This window comes from Anabas testudineus, chromosome 4 (genome assembly GCF_900324465.2).
Source record: "Anabas testudineus chromosome 4, fAnaTes1.2, whole genome shotgun sequence".
In the NCBI taxonomy this organism is placed as follows: domain Eukaryota; kingdom Metazoa; phylum Chordata; class Actinopteri; order Anabantiformes; family Anabantidae; genus Anabas; species Anabas testudineus.
This window is the reverse complement of record NC_046613.1, coordinates 1,591,778-1,608,997: the sequence shown is the minus strand read 5'-3', so window position 1 is coordinate 1,608,997 and position 17,220 is coordinate 1,591,778. Positions and strand designations below refer to the sequence as shown.

General features: G+C 40.3%; 1 protein-coding gene across 1 annotated transcript in view; it reads left to right on the top strand.

The window, feature by feature from the left end:
- The window catches only part of LOC113152801 (cadherin-2-like), a 75,952-nt gene that overhangs the window by 40,998 nt on the left and 17,734 nt on the right, over positions 1-17,220 (top strand). The window contains exons 4-11 of the mRNA XM_026346249.1: positions 1,532-1,705; positions 3,470-3,625; positions 8,508-8,652; positions 8,746-8,918; positions 10,086-10,223; positions 10,344-10,529; positions 12,219-12,472; positions 14,077-14,219. Coding sequence (XP_026202034.1) covers positions 1,532-1,705; positions 3,470-3,625; positions 8,508-8,652; positions 8,746-8,918; positions 10,086-10,223; positions 10,344-10,529; positions 12,219-12,472; positions 14,077-14,219 — 1,369 coding nt within the window. The remainder of the gene's footprint in view (positions 1-1,531; positions 1,706-3,469; positions 3,626-8,507; positions 8,653-8,745; positions 8,919-10,085; positions 10,224-10,343; positions 10,530-12,218; positions 12,473-14,076; positions 14,220-17,220) is intronic.

Below are 17,220 nucleotides of genomic sequence, written 5' to 3'. Positions count from 1 at the left end.
TGACATTAATGCACATTTATATTTAAACCCTCAGCAGCGGGAGTGAAACAGCCTGAACTGGATAAAAGAGTTAATAAATGAACACTGTTCCATTTTATTTAACACTCACTCATTATTTATCAGACGTCTTGAATGGATGATAAAGCGCTGGAATCCTACTGCTTGTTACATTCGTTTATGAAATTGATGAAATTCAGTTGTATAATGTAGCAGCTGTATTTAGATGTAGGGACACTGATGAGTGACTGCTCATGAAAAGTCATCAGTAAAAATAGGACTTGGGTAACAAACTTATGAGACAACATTCCAAGCAGGAGTTTGATCTTCCAGTCCTGAGAAAACTTAATACGCTATCAGAGTCTTTGATGTGGACTGAATGAGGGAGCAAACGTCAGTCAGTTTCTTCAGTCCCGGCAGGAGGGGACTCACGGAGAGAAGCTCAAAATCTGTTGAAGAAAAGCTGCCAGCAGCAGGTTCGGTTCACATAGTAAGTTTCTATGGCAACTGACTCGGAGTTAAAGTGATCTCTGTTTCTGGAACTGGAGGGTCACCCTCTCCACCCCTTGGTGGCGCTACAGAGTCCCAGACACCAGGTGACTAGTTTTCTTTATTCCGCCATGTTGGCAGGAAAAGTAGTTTATTGTGCACTTCAAGTCCAAATACACTGAAATCTATGTTGCCAAACTCCAAAAGATTGCATATTTGTGACCCATAAAACGTCCCTGAACAGCTGGAGTTGACAGTGTTACAGACCTGTCGTCCCAGCTTGTTCCTCCATCAGCTTACGTTGAAGTCGCAAAGACTGGTTTCAGTTAAGAATACAATAAGCATCATCCTCCATCCATCATTTTCATGGTGGTGGCAACCATAATGACCACTTTCAGGCAACAACTGCTGTTACAGAGAGGAAGTAGGGCATAACCCCATCATACCAAACCAGCCTTATGTCACTGTTATGTCACTGAAAAGAATGAGAACTCTGAAATCAAACTGGGATTAAATATTTCAAACACAACAACCAGAAATATTCTTTTCTCAGTACTCTTGTTTGTTTTGTTTTTTATGTTTCATTTCTTAGTAACATACTTGACTTGTTCCTATTATCTTAAAATATACTAATGTGAATTGGGTGCACTTTACAGTAGCCATGATTTGTTAATTGATTTTATTATTGGTTCATCGTTGTAGTTTTGCTAACCTAAACTCTCTGTATGCAGCATGTGAGTGAAGGGGGGGTCAGAGAAAATGGAAAACTCTTCTTTTTCCTCCTCATCCTCTGTAAACCCAGCAATGAATCTGCTCACTGACCTGTCATCCAGATGTCTGCTTGCACAGCACACGCACACACACAGTGGCGGTGGTTATTTATCAGACGAATGATAATGAGAGCATTAATCCAAGCCACTGGAATGAGGTAGGAGATACCAAGTCGCCAGTGTGGCTGTGCAGCTCAGCCATGCTCTGTGTGTGTGTGTGTGTCTGTGTGTGCGTGTGTGGCCCACTACACAACATTTGTTTACTGTCTCTGCAGGTAAAGCCCAGTGATGCAACACTGACTCAGCCGGTGCCAGAGATCTTGTTTCCATGGCGCAGCGTGGTTGTCAGGGGTGATGGCACTATGAAGCGGGTGAAGAGGGACTGGGTCATTCCGCCTATCAGCGTCCCCGAGAACTCACGAGGACAGTTCCCAGAGGACTTAGTCAGAGTAAGACACATAAACACACGCATACACAGGCAAGCCTGTCTTACTGTAGCTGTGAGGACATTTTACTGAATAACCCCAAAGCAAATAAACAGGAAAAACAACATTTATACAGAAGATTCACTCCAAGGGAAATATAGCATGCTTCACAATAAAGCAAACAACATTCAGGCACATACACACACAACCCTCACTATGACAAAAAAAAAACACCCACAGTAAAATAAAGCTCATCAGATGTACAGGAAGCAGGGCAATGTTGTTAGCGTATTAACACTAAGGCAGGACTAATGCAGTCTGACAACTGGGAGCAAAAAAACTAAAAGCAGCTTCATCAACTTTGCATTTAACCTCTGCAAGACCCAGAACTACTGTTTTAGTATTAATTGTAGAATTAACTGGAAGCTGGAGCAGACCAGTGAGGAGCAGGGTAGGTTTGTACTACTGGGCCACAGTGTACATGAAATCAAATTTGTTTGGAGGTGAGCCAAAGAATAAGAACTCTGAAGTTCACAGCTCAGTGCTATCATATACAAGCTCATTTAAACAGAATCAGTCACCTGTAAGATTTACACTGTTAAATCATTTTTACAGATATTACATAGGTTCTATGTATCTATTGCTTGATTAAAAAACATAAAAAACATTCATAAACTACAGACAAGTGGGCCGAGGATTGACCCCTGAGGAACACCATACTCTCTATCTTAATATAAGGGCCACAGCTACTAAGATAATTTGGCCCATGTGTGATTTTTACTGCTTTCACTGCTGTGTTTTCTACAGAAATACATTTTCTGATCTAATTTTTTTCCTCTCAAATGTTTATAACTGTAGACCAGGAGAAATACATTTTGCCTTGCTAATCTTTGGACATTTGTTAATGTTTTAAACAAAATTACTTTCCTTTGTGAAACAGATGAAAAAATAATTTTACTAATTTGCCAAATGCATAGGGTTGACAAAAAATTAGTATTAGAATAATAATTTCATTTATTTATGAATGCTCCATCTCAGGTCACGCTGCCAGCTGCGTGTATGAACATTGTCTTGTATGTATGTGTAACAAAAGCAATGGTTTCATGTAGTTTAAATCAGCAACCCATGATTGTGTCTGCCCTGCAGAATTCTGTTTATATACTACAGTGAGCAGTGCTGTCTCTGCATGCTCTGTGCTGGCACAGTCAATGAAATATTAAAAAACATTGGAACCTGAACTAACTGTTGTAGTTAAAAGATGCTTGTTTTGAATATTCAGCATATCTCCATTCGTCTTTTCCATGTTTTGTAAACATGCAAACATGTGCGTGTTGAAAGCTGCTTTCACAGCTCTGCCTCTCCCTCCTCTGTTTTTATCTTATGGACAGAGTACGGGATATTAATGGTGCACCATGCATCACAGTTTATTTTGACTTCAGCTCAAATCAGACTTTGTGTAGCTGTGTAGTAGCAGCCTCAAGCATTTGCTGAGTGTTGCCTGCACAAGCCTAAAGTTATCCTGACATATGAGACACATCCAGGTCAAACTGAGAAAGTTGAGCTCCACTTGTATTTTATTACATCCTTACCTTTAAACTGGCAGCCGTGTTTACTTAGAAGAAATATCTCCCAAACCACACTGACAGCAGCAGAGGCACAAGATGACACAAAATGTATTTTTTGCTGGAACTTTTACACGGAAAGTTTCTTTATATCCATGCACTCTATAATTTATGACGTATCAACATAAGTGATGCTTTCCTTTCTCTTTCCCTGTCTGTTTTTCAGATCCGCTCCGACCGGGATAAGAACCGGATGCTGCGTTACAGTGTGACGGGCCCTGGGGCTGACCAGCCTCCAACCGGGATCTTCATCATCAACCCAATCTCAGGCCAGCTGTCTGTCACCAAACCCCTGGACAGAGAGCACATCTCCAACTTCCATGTAAGACTCTTTTAGTTTTCCAGCTGTCTTTCAATTCAGGTCAATGTAGATTATTATTATTATTATATTTGACCGACTTGTTCTGATGGAAAACATCATCAAATCCTCCCACTTTGGTGCGATGTGGTGCTGGAACCAAACCCAGTGTCAGACCCTGGATCACACGGACACACATGATTGTTGGAGCTTCATGCAGACTGTTGGACCAGTGGAGTGTCGTGGTGCAGTGTGGTCTGGCACTAAAATAACCAATTGAATAATCCAATCACTATCTATCTTGGTGGTCCTTTACACAGCACTGTCCACTTGTGATCCCATCGGCCAAGATGCATTTTTAACACAAATTTAAAGGTTCACACATAATTTAGAGTCACCAGTCAACTTGTAAGTCTTTGGGCTGTGTGAGGAAACATACAGAAAACAGCACTGTGGAATAGATTAAACTTCTAGCTTTGAGGTAACGGTGCTAACCGTGCTACCAGCACGCTGCCCAATTGGTTTTAAACAATTTTGATACGCACACACACAGTGGTTGTACCAGGGGTGGGTTGATTAAACACATCTATCAACGCTTTAGAAAGCTCCGTCAGCAACATGTTATGTCTTGTTTCTTTTAAGGGGGAGTTGGGTGCCTCCTCAGCAACAAGGATACTTTAAAATATGAAGTATGGCATCCTTAACCAACTGCGCACCATGTTGGCTTTACAGTTCAGTCTTTACATTCTCCATTTGCCCAAGGATTAATTGAATGGGTTTGATAAGTGCATTCAAAGATAATGAGGTTGTAAACACAACCCAACACATGGGGTTGTGTCTCTGTTTACTGAGAACAGTAGAAATGATTTACTTTCACTTGTTGTGGAAAGTAGTGCTCCCAGTGTGCCTCACCACTCAGCTCATGCTTCATCCCTCCTGCTTTTTTTTCATCTTTGCTGTCACTCTATCCTGGATATATTCTCTCTCATGCCAAAAGATGAAGAAGAAATTGTTAAAAAAAAAAAAAAAAAAAAAAAAAAAATGACTTGTGCTTGCTCACTATATCCAATACAGTCACATCCACCTCAGAGAGCAGCGTCTAACCTTTTGATCTGCAGGAACGCACGCACACACAGCTCGCACGGGGGAGTGGAAATCTGGAGTCGCAGCAGGGTGATTTGCATTTAAGCCGTCCGATGAATATTCATGTGATTCGATGTAGTTGTCAGAGCTAGGAGCTGGGATTGGCCGGCATGTTTATTCATGAGGGAAGCTTTGGCTCTTTGACAGTCTCATACGGATGCTACATACACTGTAAATGAATGACTTACTGAGTGTCCGAGGCCGATCAATAGCGATGTTTAGCTTCTTTGAGCAGTTTATTCTGAATAAATACTCATCTCGTAGGCTGATGTTTGTAATGGGAGCATCTGAGACACTAGTGCATGTAAAATATGTTTTGGATTTTCATTTTGACATTATGATCATTGAGTTTATATTAAAACTGTAATTGTTTTGTTCTTTGACTGGCTTTCATTGCTCTGTAAATATTGGTGATTTGCGTTTCAACAGGCACATTAACAATGTTAGGCTATAAATACAAATTGACTTGAGTCATTTGTTGTACTACATAACACATGCTGGTGAACATGAAGCTGCAAACTAGTATAATGCGAAAAAGAAACAGCATCAGCTCATGGAAGAATGTCGAGCCTATTAGCATTCCCAAGGCGATAGTGGCGCTTTGTTAAGTTCCTTGGTACCCTATATTAATGCTAAAGATAGCTCTTTGTCTCAGTATGAAACAGTCATAACCCAGGTGTTTTGGTATTCAATGCCTTGAACAAGGATGTAGTATATTAAGCCAAAGGTGCGTGATGAGAAGAGGATGGTGGATGGCTCAACAGATAGGACTTTCCAACAGAAATCTGAAGTTTGAGTTTACTGTGATAAGTTTTATGTTCAAAAAAGTACAGTACATATTTTCTCTTTTCACTTAACCTACCCCGGATTTTTTTATGCCTAAGGGCTGTGACACACCAAGCCAACATTCATGAACTGGAGACAACTGTGATTGTCTGTTGTGTCATCTCATGTTGCTTTCATCTGGTCCAAAAAATTGTCACTTAAAACAGAGGCACTCAAGGCACTTTACAGTGTAAGGTTTAAGAACTTACAAAATAACTCTATAAAGAATTATATAGAAAACCCAACAACCCCACTTGAGCAAACACTAGGTGACAGTGGAGAAGACAAACTCCCTTTATAGGAAGAAACCTGCAGCATAACCAGGCTCATGGTAGGCGGCCATCTGCCTCGATCGGTTGGGGTGAGTGAAAAGAGGATAGAGAAAAGAACAGCAGGCACAAAAACAACAACAACAAGCAGCAAAAACACTGGGCAGATCGGTAGGGCCAATTACTGCACTCAGGGGATATTTAGCTCCGTGGCCGAGGATACCTGCAGAGGAATACAGAGAGAGGGAGACAGAGAGGAGGAAGCACAACTACAAGAGAGAGAAGACACAAAGCTAATGACATGCAATAGTAACATTTTAATGGATAGATGAGAGGATAGGAGGGGAGAGGAGCTCAGTGTATCAGTAGAGTTCCCCCAGCAGAATAACCTATATCAGCATAACTAAGAGATGGTTCAGAGTCACCTGATCCATCTCTAACTATAAGCTTTATAAAAAAGGAAAGTTTTAGTCTAGTCTTAAATGTAGAGAGGGTGTCTGCTTCCAGAACCTGAACTGGGAGCTGGTTCTACAGGAGAGGAGCTTGATAGCTAAAGGCTCTGCCTCCCATTCTACATGTGGAAACTCTAGGAACCACAAGTAAACCTGCAGTCTGAGAACAGAGGGTTCTACTAGGAGAATATGGAACTTTAGTTCTTTAAGATAAGATGGAGCCTGAATATTAAGTGCTTTATAAGTGAGGAGAAGGATTTTAAATTTAATTCTGGATTTTACAGGGAGCCAATGGAGAGAAGCTAACGTAGGAGAAATATGATCTCTCTTGCTAATTCCAGTCAGAACTCTGGCTGCAGCATTTTGGATTAACTGGAGGCTTTTTAATGAGTTATTGGGAGAAACTATTAATAGTGAATTATAATAGTCCAGTCTGGAAGTAACAAATGCATGGACGAGTTTTTCAGCATTACTTTGAGACAGGATGCTCCTAATTTGACCAATATTCCTGAGGTGGAAGAAGGCAGTTCTACATATGTATTTTGTGTATAATGTAAAGGAGATATCCTGGTCAAAGATAGAAGATAGAATATGATTAGACATGATGTCTGAGGTTTTTAGGACCAAACTTAATAACCTCTTTTTTGTCAGTGGAAATTAGAGGACATTCAGGCCTTTATGCCATTTAAGTATGGTTGAAATTGGTTAATTGATTAGTTTCTTCTGGTTTCATAGATAAGTATAGTTGGGTATCATCTGCATAGCAATGGGAATTTGTTGTGTTTTCCAATAATATTGCCTAAGGGAGACATATTTAGAGTAAAAAGAATTGACCCAAGCACAGAACCATGTGGAACTCCATAAGTACCGTTTGTGTGCATCATCATTAACATGCAAATACTGGATTCTATCTGACAGATAACATTTAAACCACCCTAGTGCTGTTCCTTAAACCCCAATGATATGTTCCACTCTGCGTAATAAAATGTGATCTATAGTGTTGAATGCAAAACGGGAAAACATCTTTGAGCAGTCTAGTTGGGATGGGATCTAAGAGACATGTTGATGGTTTGGATGAATTAATTATTGAAATTAACTCAGCATCATCTACTTGAAAGAAGCAGTCTAAGTATGAGACGACAAATGAGTCTAGGGCTGTTGTACATATGAGACCATCCATGCCAGTTGCATGTGCGCAATAATAATGGATTAATCAGTTAAAGTTAAAATCAGCAGTTTTATAAACTAGTGCTTGAGTAACACAAGCTTAGTGCACGACTCTCACTTCAGTTGCTGTATAATAAAAGTAAGTAGTTAAAATTAGTTAAAGGGCTAAAGTTAATTGGTATAACAAGTTTTTAACACGTCAGTGCACCAACAGAAAGTGATGCAGTACTAATGGGTGCAGGCGCACTCCAAAATCTAGGCTAATTCTCATAACACCCAAACTGCGGAACGTTGACTTTGTGTGTCCCAGCCATGAACCTAAGCCAGTTTTCTTTGTGCCTTAAAAGTAAATATTGAATACCGGTACTATAATTGTGTCCCTCATCCACTAGCATGCCTTTGTACTATTACCATGGCACTTTGTGCAGAATGAATGCTACTTGAAGTCTAAATGTCTGTGTGATTAGCTGGATGAATTATAACAACCTGAATCTCACATTTCATGCAGTAGCATCAACAGGTCACAATCACAAATCCCTTCTTTTAATAATAATAGATAATTCCTTTATTAATCCCCTTTGAAAATTCTTTGTGGACAGCCTGCCCCTTTGGGGCGCCAAGGTTTTGGGGTTTAGTTTCTTGTCCAGGGACACAGGAATTAGAGGGGGACCAGGAATCAAGCCACCCACCCAGTGGTTCATAGACCAATTCCCTACAAACTGCTCCACTGCCATATATCATTACATAACATACGAATAAGTAGCTGAAAAACTATTTCCTGTCAGCCTCAGTTTTACTTAGTTTTTACTGGTAATTTCCACAACCTAATAGCAAACATTAGCTTCTACATATTAGGATGATATCATGTTATCATACAACTGTAAGTATTTATATCAAAGCATCATCATGTCTCATGTACAAACCTGCAAGTTTGGCCATAGATTATGGCCCTGAGTCTACCACTAAGCAGTATTTGTGTGACAAATAACCTTACCTCAACCACTTTACCTGATAGTGAGTGTGTGTGTGTGTGTGTGTGTGTGTACACAGTTGCGAGCCCACGCAGTGGATCTGAATGGGAATCAGGTGGAGAACCCCATCGACATCGTCATTAATGTCATCGACCAGAACGACAATAGACCAGAATTCACACATACCATCTTCAACGGCTCTGTACCCGAGGGATCTAAACCTGGTACCAACACACACATACACATATTTCTGACTTGTGGATTTAATCCTCCTTCACTGACATATACATTTTGACTTACTGTGTGTCTTTCTGCAGGATCCTTTGTGATGACAGTGACAGCAGTGGACAAGGATGATCCAAAAACTGCCAATGGAATGCTGCGATATAAGATCCTCTCCCAGAATCCCCAGAGCCCCTCCTCCAACATGTTCACTATTAATAACAAGACTGGTGACATCATCACTGTGGCAGCGGGCCTCGATCGGGAGGTGCGTGTGTGTGTGTGTGACTGTGTATGGACATTTTGTAAGGCTCATCTCTAAACCCATATGGAGCAGCTGCTTCTCAGCCTGTGAGTGTGTGTCCAGCCTGCAGTGTTTCCTGCAGTGCGAAGACAGCTTCTAGTTCTTCTCTAAAAATATTCAAATATCATTAGATCCTGGAGAATGTTCTGTATGTTTGGAGGCTGTGCTGTTTTCACACCAGCAAGTCAGCATGGAATCAGTCCACCTTCTACTTTTTGAAAGTTTGTTATGTAAATGTTGTCAAATTTGACACATTTTCACACCAAGTGTGTGTGTATGCTGTACGGTATTGATTTGGTGTGGTTGTCAAGGAGATAGATCATTTGTCTTCATGTGATGCGAGTATGGGAGTGAACATATGAGTTGTATTCTAACTAGTAAAAGTGCACAATAAGTGTACTGTAATTGTTAAACTACTGCCTTCAAGGTCACGCATACATAACTGTATGTATGCACTGCAGCCTCATCCAAAATGGTGACTGCCCGGCTGTACTAAAGCGAAACAAAAGCAGAGTCGTTTTTAGTCAGGGATGGTGCCCCCCTGGACCTCAGAATCAAACAAAGTCGATGTGCATCAAGTACAACATGTTACTGATTATGGATTCCTGCAGAGTTAGTGATTGCTCAAACATGTTGCTGGTGTGCAACCCCACCACCATCACCCCTCAATGCTGCCTTTTTCCTTTTATACAGACATTGAGGCAGAACAATTGGGTCAATTTTACTACCTCTCTTGTTGACATTAAGAAGGGTCAACAATGACCGTTAGGCCACATGTTGGTGGGAAATTGGAACAACAATCCCGCCTTCAACGAGCAGTCTAAAAGGGGCCTATTGCTGAAGTCACTGACAAAATAATGACACTTTGGGTCCACTTCTTTGTACCACACCACATGATCTACTTCAACAAATGAAATTAACAGAGTTGTTGTAGATGCTCAAACCTCTCATTATATCATCAGCCTTAATGGTACTTTGACAGAAATACCTTCCACATTTGTGAAATGGCTTTATTTAGATATCGAACTAAGAGCTGTGCTGCAGAATTTGAGCTGTGGCTTGTTTAATATAGACTCATAAACTTGTGTCCAGGTTAAATCTGCTAACCCTCTTTGTTCTGTCTGTTTCTAGAAAGTCACCCAGTACACCCTGATCATCCAGGCTACAGATATGGAGGGAAATCCAACTTATGGCCTGTCAAACACTGCCACCACCATCATCAGGATCACTGATGTCAATGACAACCCTCCTGAATTCACCACAGACACAGTAGGTCCACAAACTCACACTCACACTCACACACACTTTTTTCTTTAGCTGTTAGATTTTCATATATTGGTGTTAGAAAATGCTGCAGCGCTTTAACAAATCTGTCTTTTTGTCTGTCAGTTCTTCGGTGAGGTTCATGAGAACAGGGTGAATGTGATCGTTGCTAACCTGACTGTGACAGATAAAGACCAGCCTCACACCCCAGCCTGGAGTGCTGTGTACCGCATCATCGCTGGAGACCCCACTGGACGTTTCTCCATCCCTACTGACCCAACCACCAATGAGGGCCTGCTCACTGTGGTCAAGGTGGGACTTAGTCTCCACTACACACAATAAATATAAGTAAAGCCCTTTGGGATGTAAAATATACATTATTGTATTATATCCTCATTACATGTTCGTTATGCTGATTTTTAAATACTGTAATCTTTACTCTGCTTTATTCTGTTTCCTGTCATATGGACACCTGACATTTATGGTAAAACAGACTTCTGTCCTGCTTGATTTGACAACACTCATGGTTAATATGGTAATCGCAAACAAACAGCACGCATGTTTGCACAACTGGAGGCTGTATCTTCATTGTGAGTGGTCTCTCTTAGCTGTGATCAGGGGCGGACCACTGGCATTTCTGTTTACAGCTCTGACAAACAAACTGTAAAAGTCTTTGTAGTCTCATATTGTTTAAGGAAGTCACTAATTGCAGTTTTACTATCATACTGTGTGAGACCCTGATCGCATGCTGCTCACAACAGCCGTGCACAATTAAAGGAAGCATTAGCTTTTATGAAGTGTTCGATGTCACTCACAAACCACAGTTTGGTACCACAAGAGCCTGGTACCTGCAGGTCTTGTAGATTTACTTGTTTGTACTTCTCTGCAGCAAAATGATCCAACTTTTTATGATATATTCATCTAGTCCCAACTGCTGCGTCAAATCAATTAGATTTCCTGTGGCTGCTTCACAAAAAAGCTTAACTTATAACAGTATGCTATCATAGGCGAAGGGACAGTTAGCAATGAGGTGATGTCAAACAGTAACTTAGTGTCATACATCCTGTGAAACCTTCCTATATGTAATTGAAATCTATTGTAAGAATGGCAAACTTTATCAGTAACAATAAGCGCTACTGCATGTAAAGGCATTTGGTAACTATAAAAAGGCAATTTCCATTCCAATATTATTAAAACATTTCTATAAAATAACTATACTAAAACATATAAAAACATATTTTAGTATTTTGATGAATAGTCATTTTCCAGCATACATGGTTGTGGAAAAGTACAATATCCTGGCAATGTTCAGTAATGTCAGAAATACTGTTGCTTTGGAGCTAAATTTAGTCTAGTTTTAATACAGACATGAATCAAATCGTGTCTATAAATATTCTGTCCAGTAGTAACTGGACTTACTTGAAAATGTTTCAGCTCTTATCCAAAAGGCTTCATCAGTTCTAACTGGCTTGGAGTGGCAGGGCTGTGAACTCTGTAATGTCACTGTCACGGTCACCTGTGGGCTGGTGCTGCACTCAGCATTTCAATTTTTTCCCTGGGAAGAAATTGTTGTTGGACAGTCCAAAGAAATCTTGACATGTAGCCAAGAAGAACCCAAAATCATTGACCCTGTGGTACATGGACAACTGCTCTACAAAGTGACACTTCCATCCCTAAAGACATTTTTACAATGGCAGGTCTTGTCCATATTAATACTTCTGGTTGTCATATTGTGGAATTAACTTTGGGATTGATGGGACCCTGACATGTTATGGATGGGAATCTAGAATTAAACCTCTTGCACACCAGGGCGTCTCTTACAACCAAAAAGTTAACTGGTATTTTTTGTTTGGTTTTTCCCTGTCATCGTAGCTTAATGTGTGCTTGGTAAAAAACTCACAGTGTAACTGGGGACATATAGCGATTAAACACATAGCGAGGCAGAGAGATTCCTCCACTTAACAGTGTCCTTGTCTTTTCTCCCTGACTTGTGCTGTCCAGCCCGTAGATTTTGAGCAGACCCGTTCCTTCATGTTGACGGTGGAGGCAGAGAATGAGGTTGCATTGGCCCGAGGCATCCATCTGCCCCGTCAGTCCACAGCAACTGTCTCCGTACGAATCCTGGACATCAACGAGAGTCCTGAGTTCACTCCCAACCCCAAGCTGATCAAACTGGAAGAGGGTCTACCTGCTGGGTCTATGCTCACGTCCTTCACTGCTCAGGACCCTGACCGCTTCATGAGACAGATAGTCCGGTAAGACCTCCGAAGTCATTGTCATTGACAAGGTACAACTGCAAGTAAATGAGCTAAGTAAGTAAGTAAGGCAATTATGAACTCAGCTAAACTTACAGAATGCATGTCTTCATGAAGCTGGAACAATATGAGATTAAGAGCACATTAAGGATAAGGCTCAATAATGTCATATTCAATTATTGACCTTCTTAACAAATGATTTGTCTAGAACTAGGTAACATGCGCGACAAGCAAACATCTTAAATTGCTTAAATCACTTTACCAAGCAAAACTTCCTTTAGGATGTAAAGTTCAGGAGGGTACCAAAGCAGTAATAAACATCTTTAGCATGAATGTGAATGTTTTCAAGCTTTCCGTTACACTGAGTCATATAATGCGTCTTTGGCACATGGAATAGCTACAATATGAGATCTGTGAAAAGCTCATTGCGAATGCATTTAAGAAGCATTCGAGGTACACTGTGATCAGACAGTCGAAACCACAGAAGGAGCTTTGGTCATTCTGACCAGATGTTGGAAAGGTGTAATCTGCCTGTTAATAATAATAATAATTCCAAGGGTTCACGTTTCAGTTATCGCTATGAGGTTTTAATGGTTGTTCTAAAAAATACATGAAAGTTGTTGTTTTTTTTGTTATTCTTTATGTATTTTAGGCACATTATATTTATTAATACTGTTGACTTAGATCAGAGCACATTTTATGACAAATTAATGTACAAAACCCTGAAATTCCAAAAGGTTCACATACTTTTTCTTGCCACTGTACTGTATATGTTTCCACATCCTGCAGCAGTAGGCTCACAGCTCCACGCGTGTGCGGGACTGCTGCTTTTTGTCCCCATTCTACATCCCACTATTTGTTTCTAAATGTAGTACTGAAGTCTTTGTAGCCTAGCAACAGCCGGCGGACGCACACTGTGTTCACAAAATCATGCAAGCACACACACAAACGCCACAAAAAGCGAGTGCATTGTGCTCTATGGAGCGGGCCAGGCAGAGGAGAGCATTTTGGTCTGTGATTTTTCTTTTTTTATTGCTTTGTATTCTTTAGTTGCTGCTGCTCCTGCATTTATTCATAACTGTGCCTTTCTACTCTTTATCTCACCAATTAAAAACATACAAAATGGACAAAATTCCCTATTCACGGTGGCTGCTGCTTGCCTTTGTTGGAAACAGTTTTACTCCAGTGTTTATTCACATTATTTCTCAACTGCGGGCCCTGTTTGAAACTTAACGGTTTCTGCTGTTAGCAGCAGTGCAGACGTGTGAGTAATTTCTGATAAATACATTTCATCAGCAAGTTGCAGCAATTTGCCAGGCTTCATTCTGTTTATGGATAGTTTCCGGATGCAAAAAATGTATTCCCACTGACAAATAATAATTTCTGATATAATTTTCAAGTGTGTTAAATGCAGAATCATTTCCACTGAGAATAAATGAAGGAACTGTGGATGTCTTGTGAGGGTGCTGCAGCCTCCATATATTAGCTCCCCAGTAGCTGCCTGGCCTGCAGCCAGTGGAGCAGATAAAGAAGCCTCTTTGTGGTGCTTTCTCATGCTGTCTCTCTCTCTCTCTGTCTCTCTCTCTCTCTCTCTCTGAATCCAGGTACTCAAAGATGTACGACCCTGCCAAGTGGCTTGAGATTGACCCAGTTAACGGTCGGATTTCCACCATCGCCATCCTTGACCGAGAGTCTCCCTACGTCAAGAACAACCTCTACAACGTTACCTTCATGGCTTATGATAACGGTGAGACACGTGGACTGTGCTGGTGTCCTGCAGTAACCTCCCACCACATACAGAGGTGGATTGTGTTCACTGTGCCTCAGTGCTCTTCCAGTAATTGCAGTACTGGTGTTTTTACTGTGGAGTCTCATAGTCTAGCTTCTGCAGCGTATCTGCAGTGTTGTGCTACAAGCTGACCTTCACTTTCATTCAAATTAGCTGCGTTACTCATAAAAAGAAGCTTAATACAGGCAGACTTCTTCACATCAAGAAACATCTATACTTGCAGTATAAAAAGTTCACTCATTAATGTTTACAAACCAGATTAGAAAAAGAAAAGATTTTACAGATTTTCATTCATTGAGTTTGATGCTGCAATACACTCGAAAAAAGTGGGGACAGAGTCAAAATAAGTTTTCTCCACACAAGATGGCAAAAAATGTAGGTCTACATCACCACCTACAGTATTTTATATTGTGAATATATTCAGGGACTTGTGGGAGATGTCAGATCAAGAGCAAAATCCAGGCGGTATTTTCATGTTATTGTAATAAATATAGTCACATGTTCTCGGGAGTACTTAAAAATCCTTTGTCACTCACAGTTCACTCCTGCAATCTCAAACCTGAAATTCTATTAAGCATAAAGTTGCACTGATCAATCACCTGGAGATCGGAATGGTCTGATTTTAAGTTTAGCTTGTTTGAGGGAAAATTAAACTCATGTTGTCCAAACCAAAGCAACCAAGCATATTAGCAAATCACAGCTTTTAGTTTTTATTGAATTGTAGAAAAAGGTCCAACTTGGTATTTTTACATACAATATGTTATATTCACATTTAACTTCAAATTCAAGTATTCACTGTTGATTCTGTGGATTTTTCTTTTCTCATTCAGCTTGGTAAACTATTTTTTTAAAACCTCAGATACATACCATTTGAAGCCTGTAGACAGAAAAACTACAATATATAGACTCTGTGTCTGGGTACCCACATGTCATGAGTCAGTCCACATAATGAAAAGAGGAAGAGTTCTTCCTCCAAACAACAGATTGTTCTGTCCCCCCTGTATTACATTTCAGTTCTTTATTGCTGTAATCAAATGTCCTTTTCAGCCAGGTTTGTAGGATTACATACACAACCTTTTGGACACAGGGCTTCCATTCATTTCTAATGGGGATGTTTTCCTGTCTATTTAGTGCATGATTCCCAAAGCCTCATTCTGATCACAACTGTGCTTTATAGCCATAGAAAAGAGGATTCTCTGTTCAAAGTGGAAAATTGTTGAAGAGGAATGCAGCAGCTCCATCCATCCTATCTACCCTGTGCAGCGTCCACACAGAGACCCCGCTGTGCTCCGAGCTTCCTGCTAACTCACTGTCTTAGCACATTCTCTGCCCTTGCTGAGCACACACGTGCTGCAAGGAGCTCACCGATACAAAAAAACACACTAAGATACAAGGACAAACAAGACATTACAGGTCTGCAGTTTTTCAATGGTGACCATATGTGCACCAGCCACCTGATATTACACAGCATATTGTCGCTTAAACGTGACCGTGAAGAATTCATTATTGATCTGCCAGAGGACATGTATTAATTCCAAATACCTGATGCAGTGCCCTGTCACGGTTAGCAATAATATGCATAACTGTGGGGATGTGCATAATCTGCAGCAGCGTTTAGCTAGCATGCATGAATTATTTATTAATGACTACAATGTTCCTTGACCCTCATACACTGCATCCAGAAATCTACTGGGAGTGATTTTGCAGTAGAGACATGTGGCTTTATGAAACAGGAAATTTATTATAGCATAACGCTGGTGATACGTTTCTTACTGTCAGCAAATCTCCTCGGGGAAAAAAAGAATACTTGTGGTCAGTGTCTTGCCCCCAGTCAGTTGATTGATGGTATGCATCTTCAGTAAGGATCAGTACGGAAAACAAAAAGCATCCATGCTTACTGAGGATGCCTCGCATATGATACAGACTGCTCATTCTACAATTGCCAAAACATCCTAGTCCACAAGACTTGGCATCTGTTTTTTAAGGAGGATGCTGTTAAGTACTTGTCTTCTTGGACCTTGGGCCTTTCATTGTGTCTTCTACCTAAATAGATCCAGCTGTATCTGTTTGCAGACTACACCTTTGTAAGAAATCTTGCGTTTTTTAGTTAGATCTCAAAGAGGATACCCTTCATTTCTCATGGCAACAGAGACTGACAAGTTTCTAGGAAAAGCTGCTTTGTTTTGTCCACTTGAAGTGAAGTGAAGTCACTCTCCTTGTGAAGGAAGAACTAAATATAAACTATAAATATTGATTTACTGGACATGAACTGAAAGATTTTTTTAACACCTGGGAGGGCGTGTTCGATCAATTTAAGACCATCCACACTTGAATTTCTGGAAACAGATAGTTGCAAAGGCTCAGTTTAGCTAATTGTAGCTGTTTTGTAAAATGTAATGTAAAAGTTCTCAATGATTTACCTGTTGAATAAATAGTCACAGATGAATAAGGAACATGTTTTCTGTGTTTTGATATTCATATATTATTGTTTTTACATGTCAGTGTAATAATCCAATGTGTATTGGTGTTTACACACACACACACATACTATCAATTTAAAAAGGTTCAGTAATTCTCTGAAATAGCTGCTCAGTGTAGTTTCAAATGAACATACACATACAGGAGGAAACAGTGCAACATTTTTTTTATCGTTTTCACCAGTGGATTATTATGTTGTTGTGAGTGAGTATGTGTGGCAGAAGGATGGAGTGTGTGTGGGATTGAGACAAAATAAACTACAGTGTGAGTGTTCATGCTGATGAAGGCGCATGTCACCCAGAGCTGCAGTGGTGCTCATTGATATGTATTTAATAGTTTTTCAGGAAACAAAGGAGCACTATTAATCAGCCCAAGGGAATGGACGTTTTTTTTGTTCTGATGACCCTATTGTAATCCTCAGGACACTATTTATTATGGGTTGTAATGAGAGTTTTAAATATTTTTTCAGGCTAATAGAGAA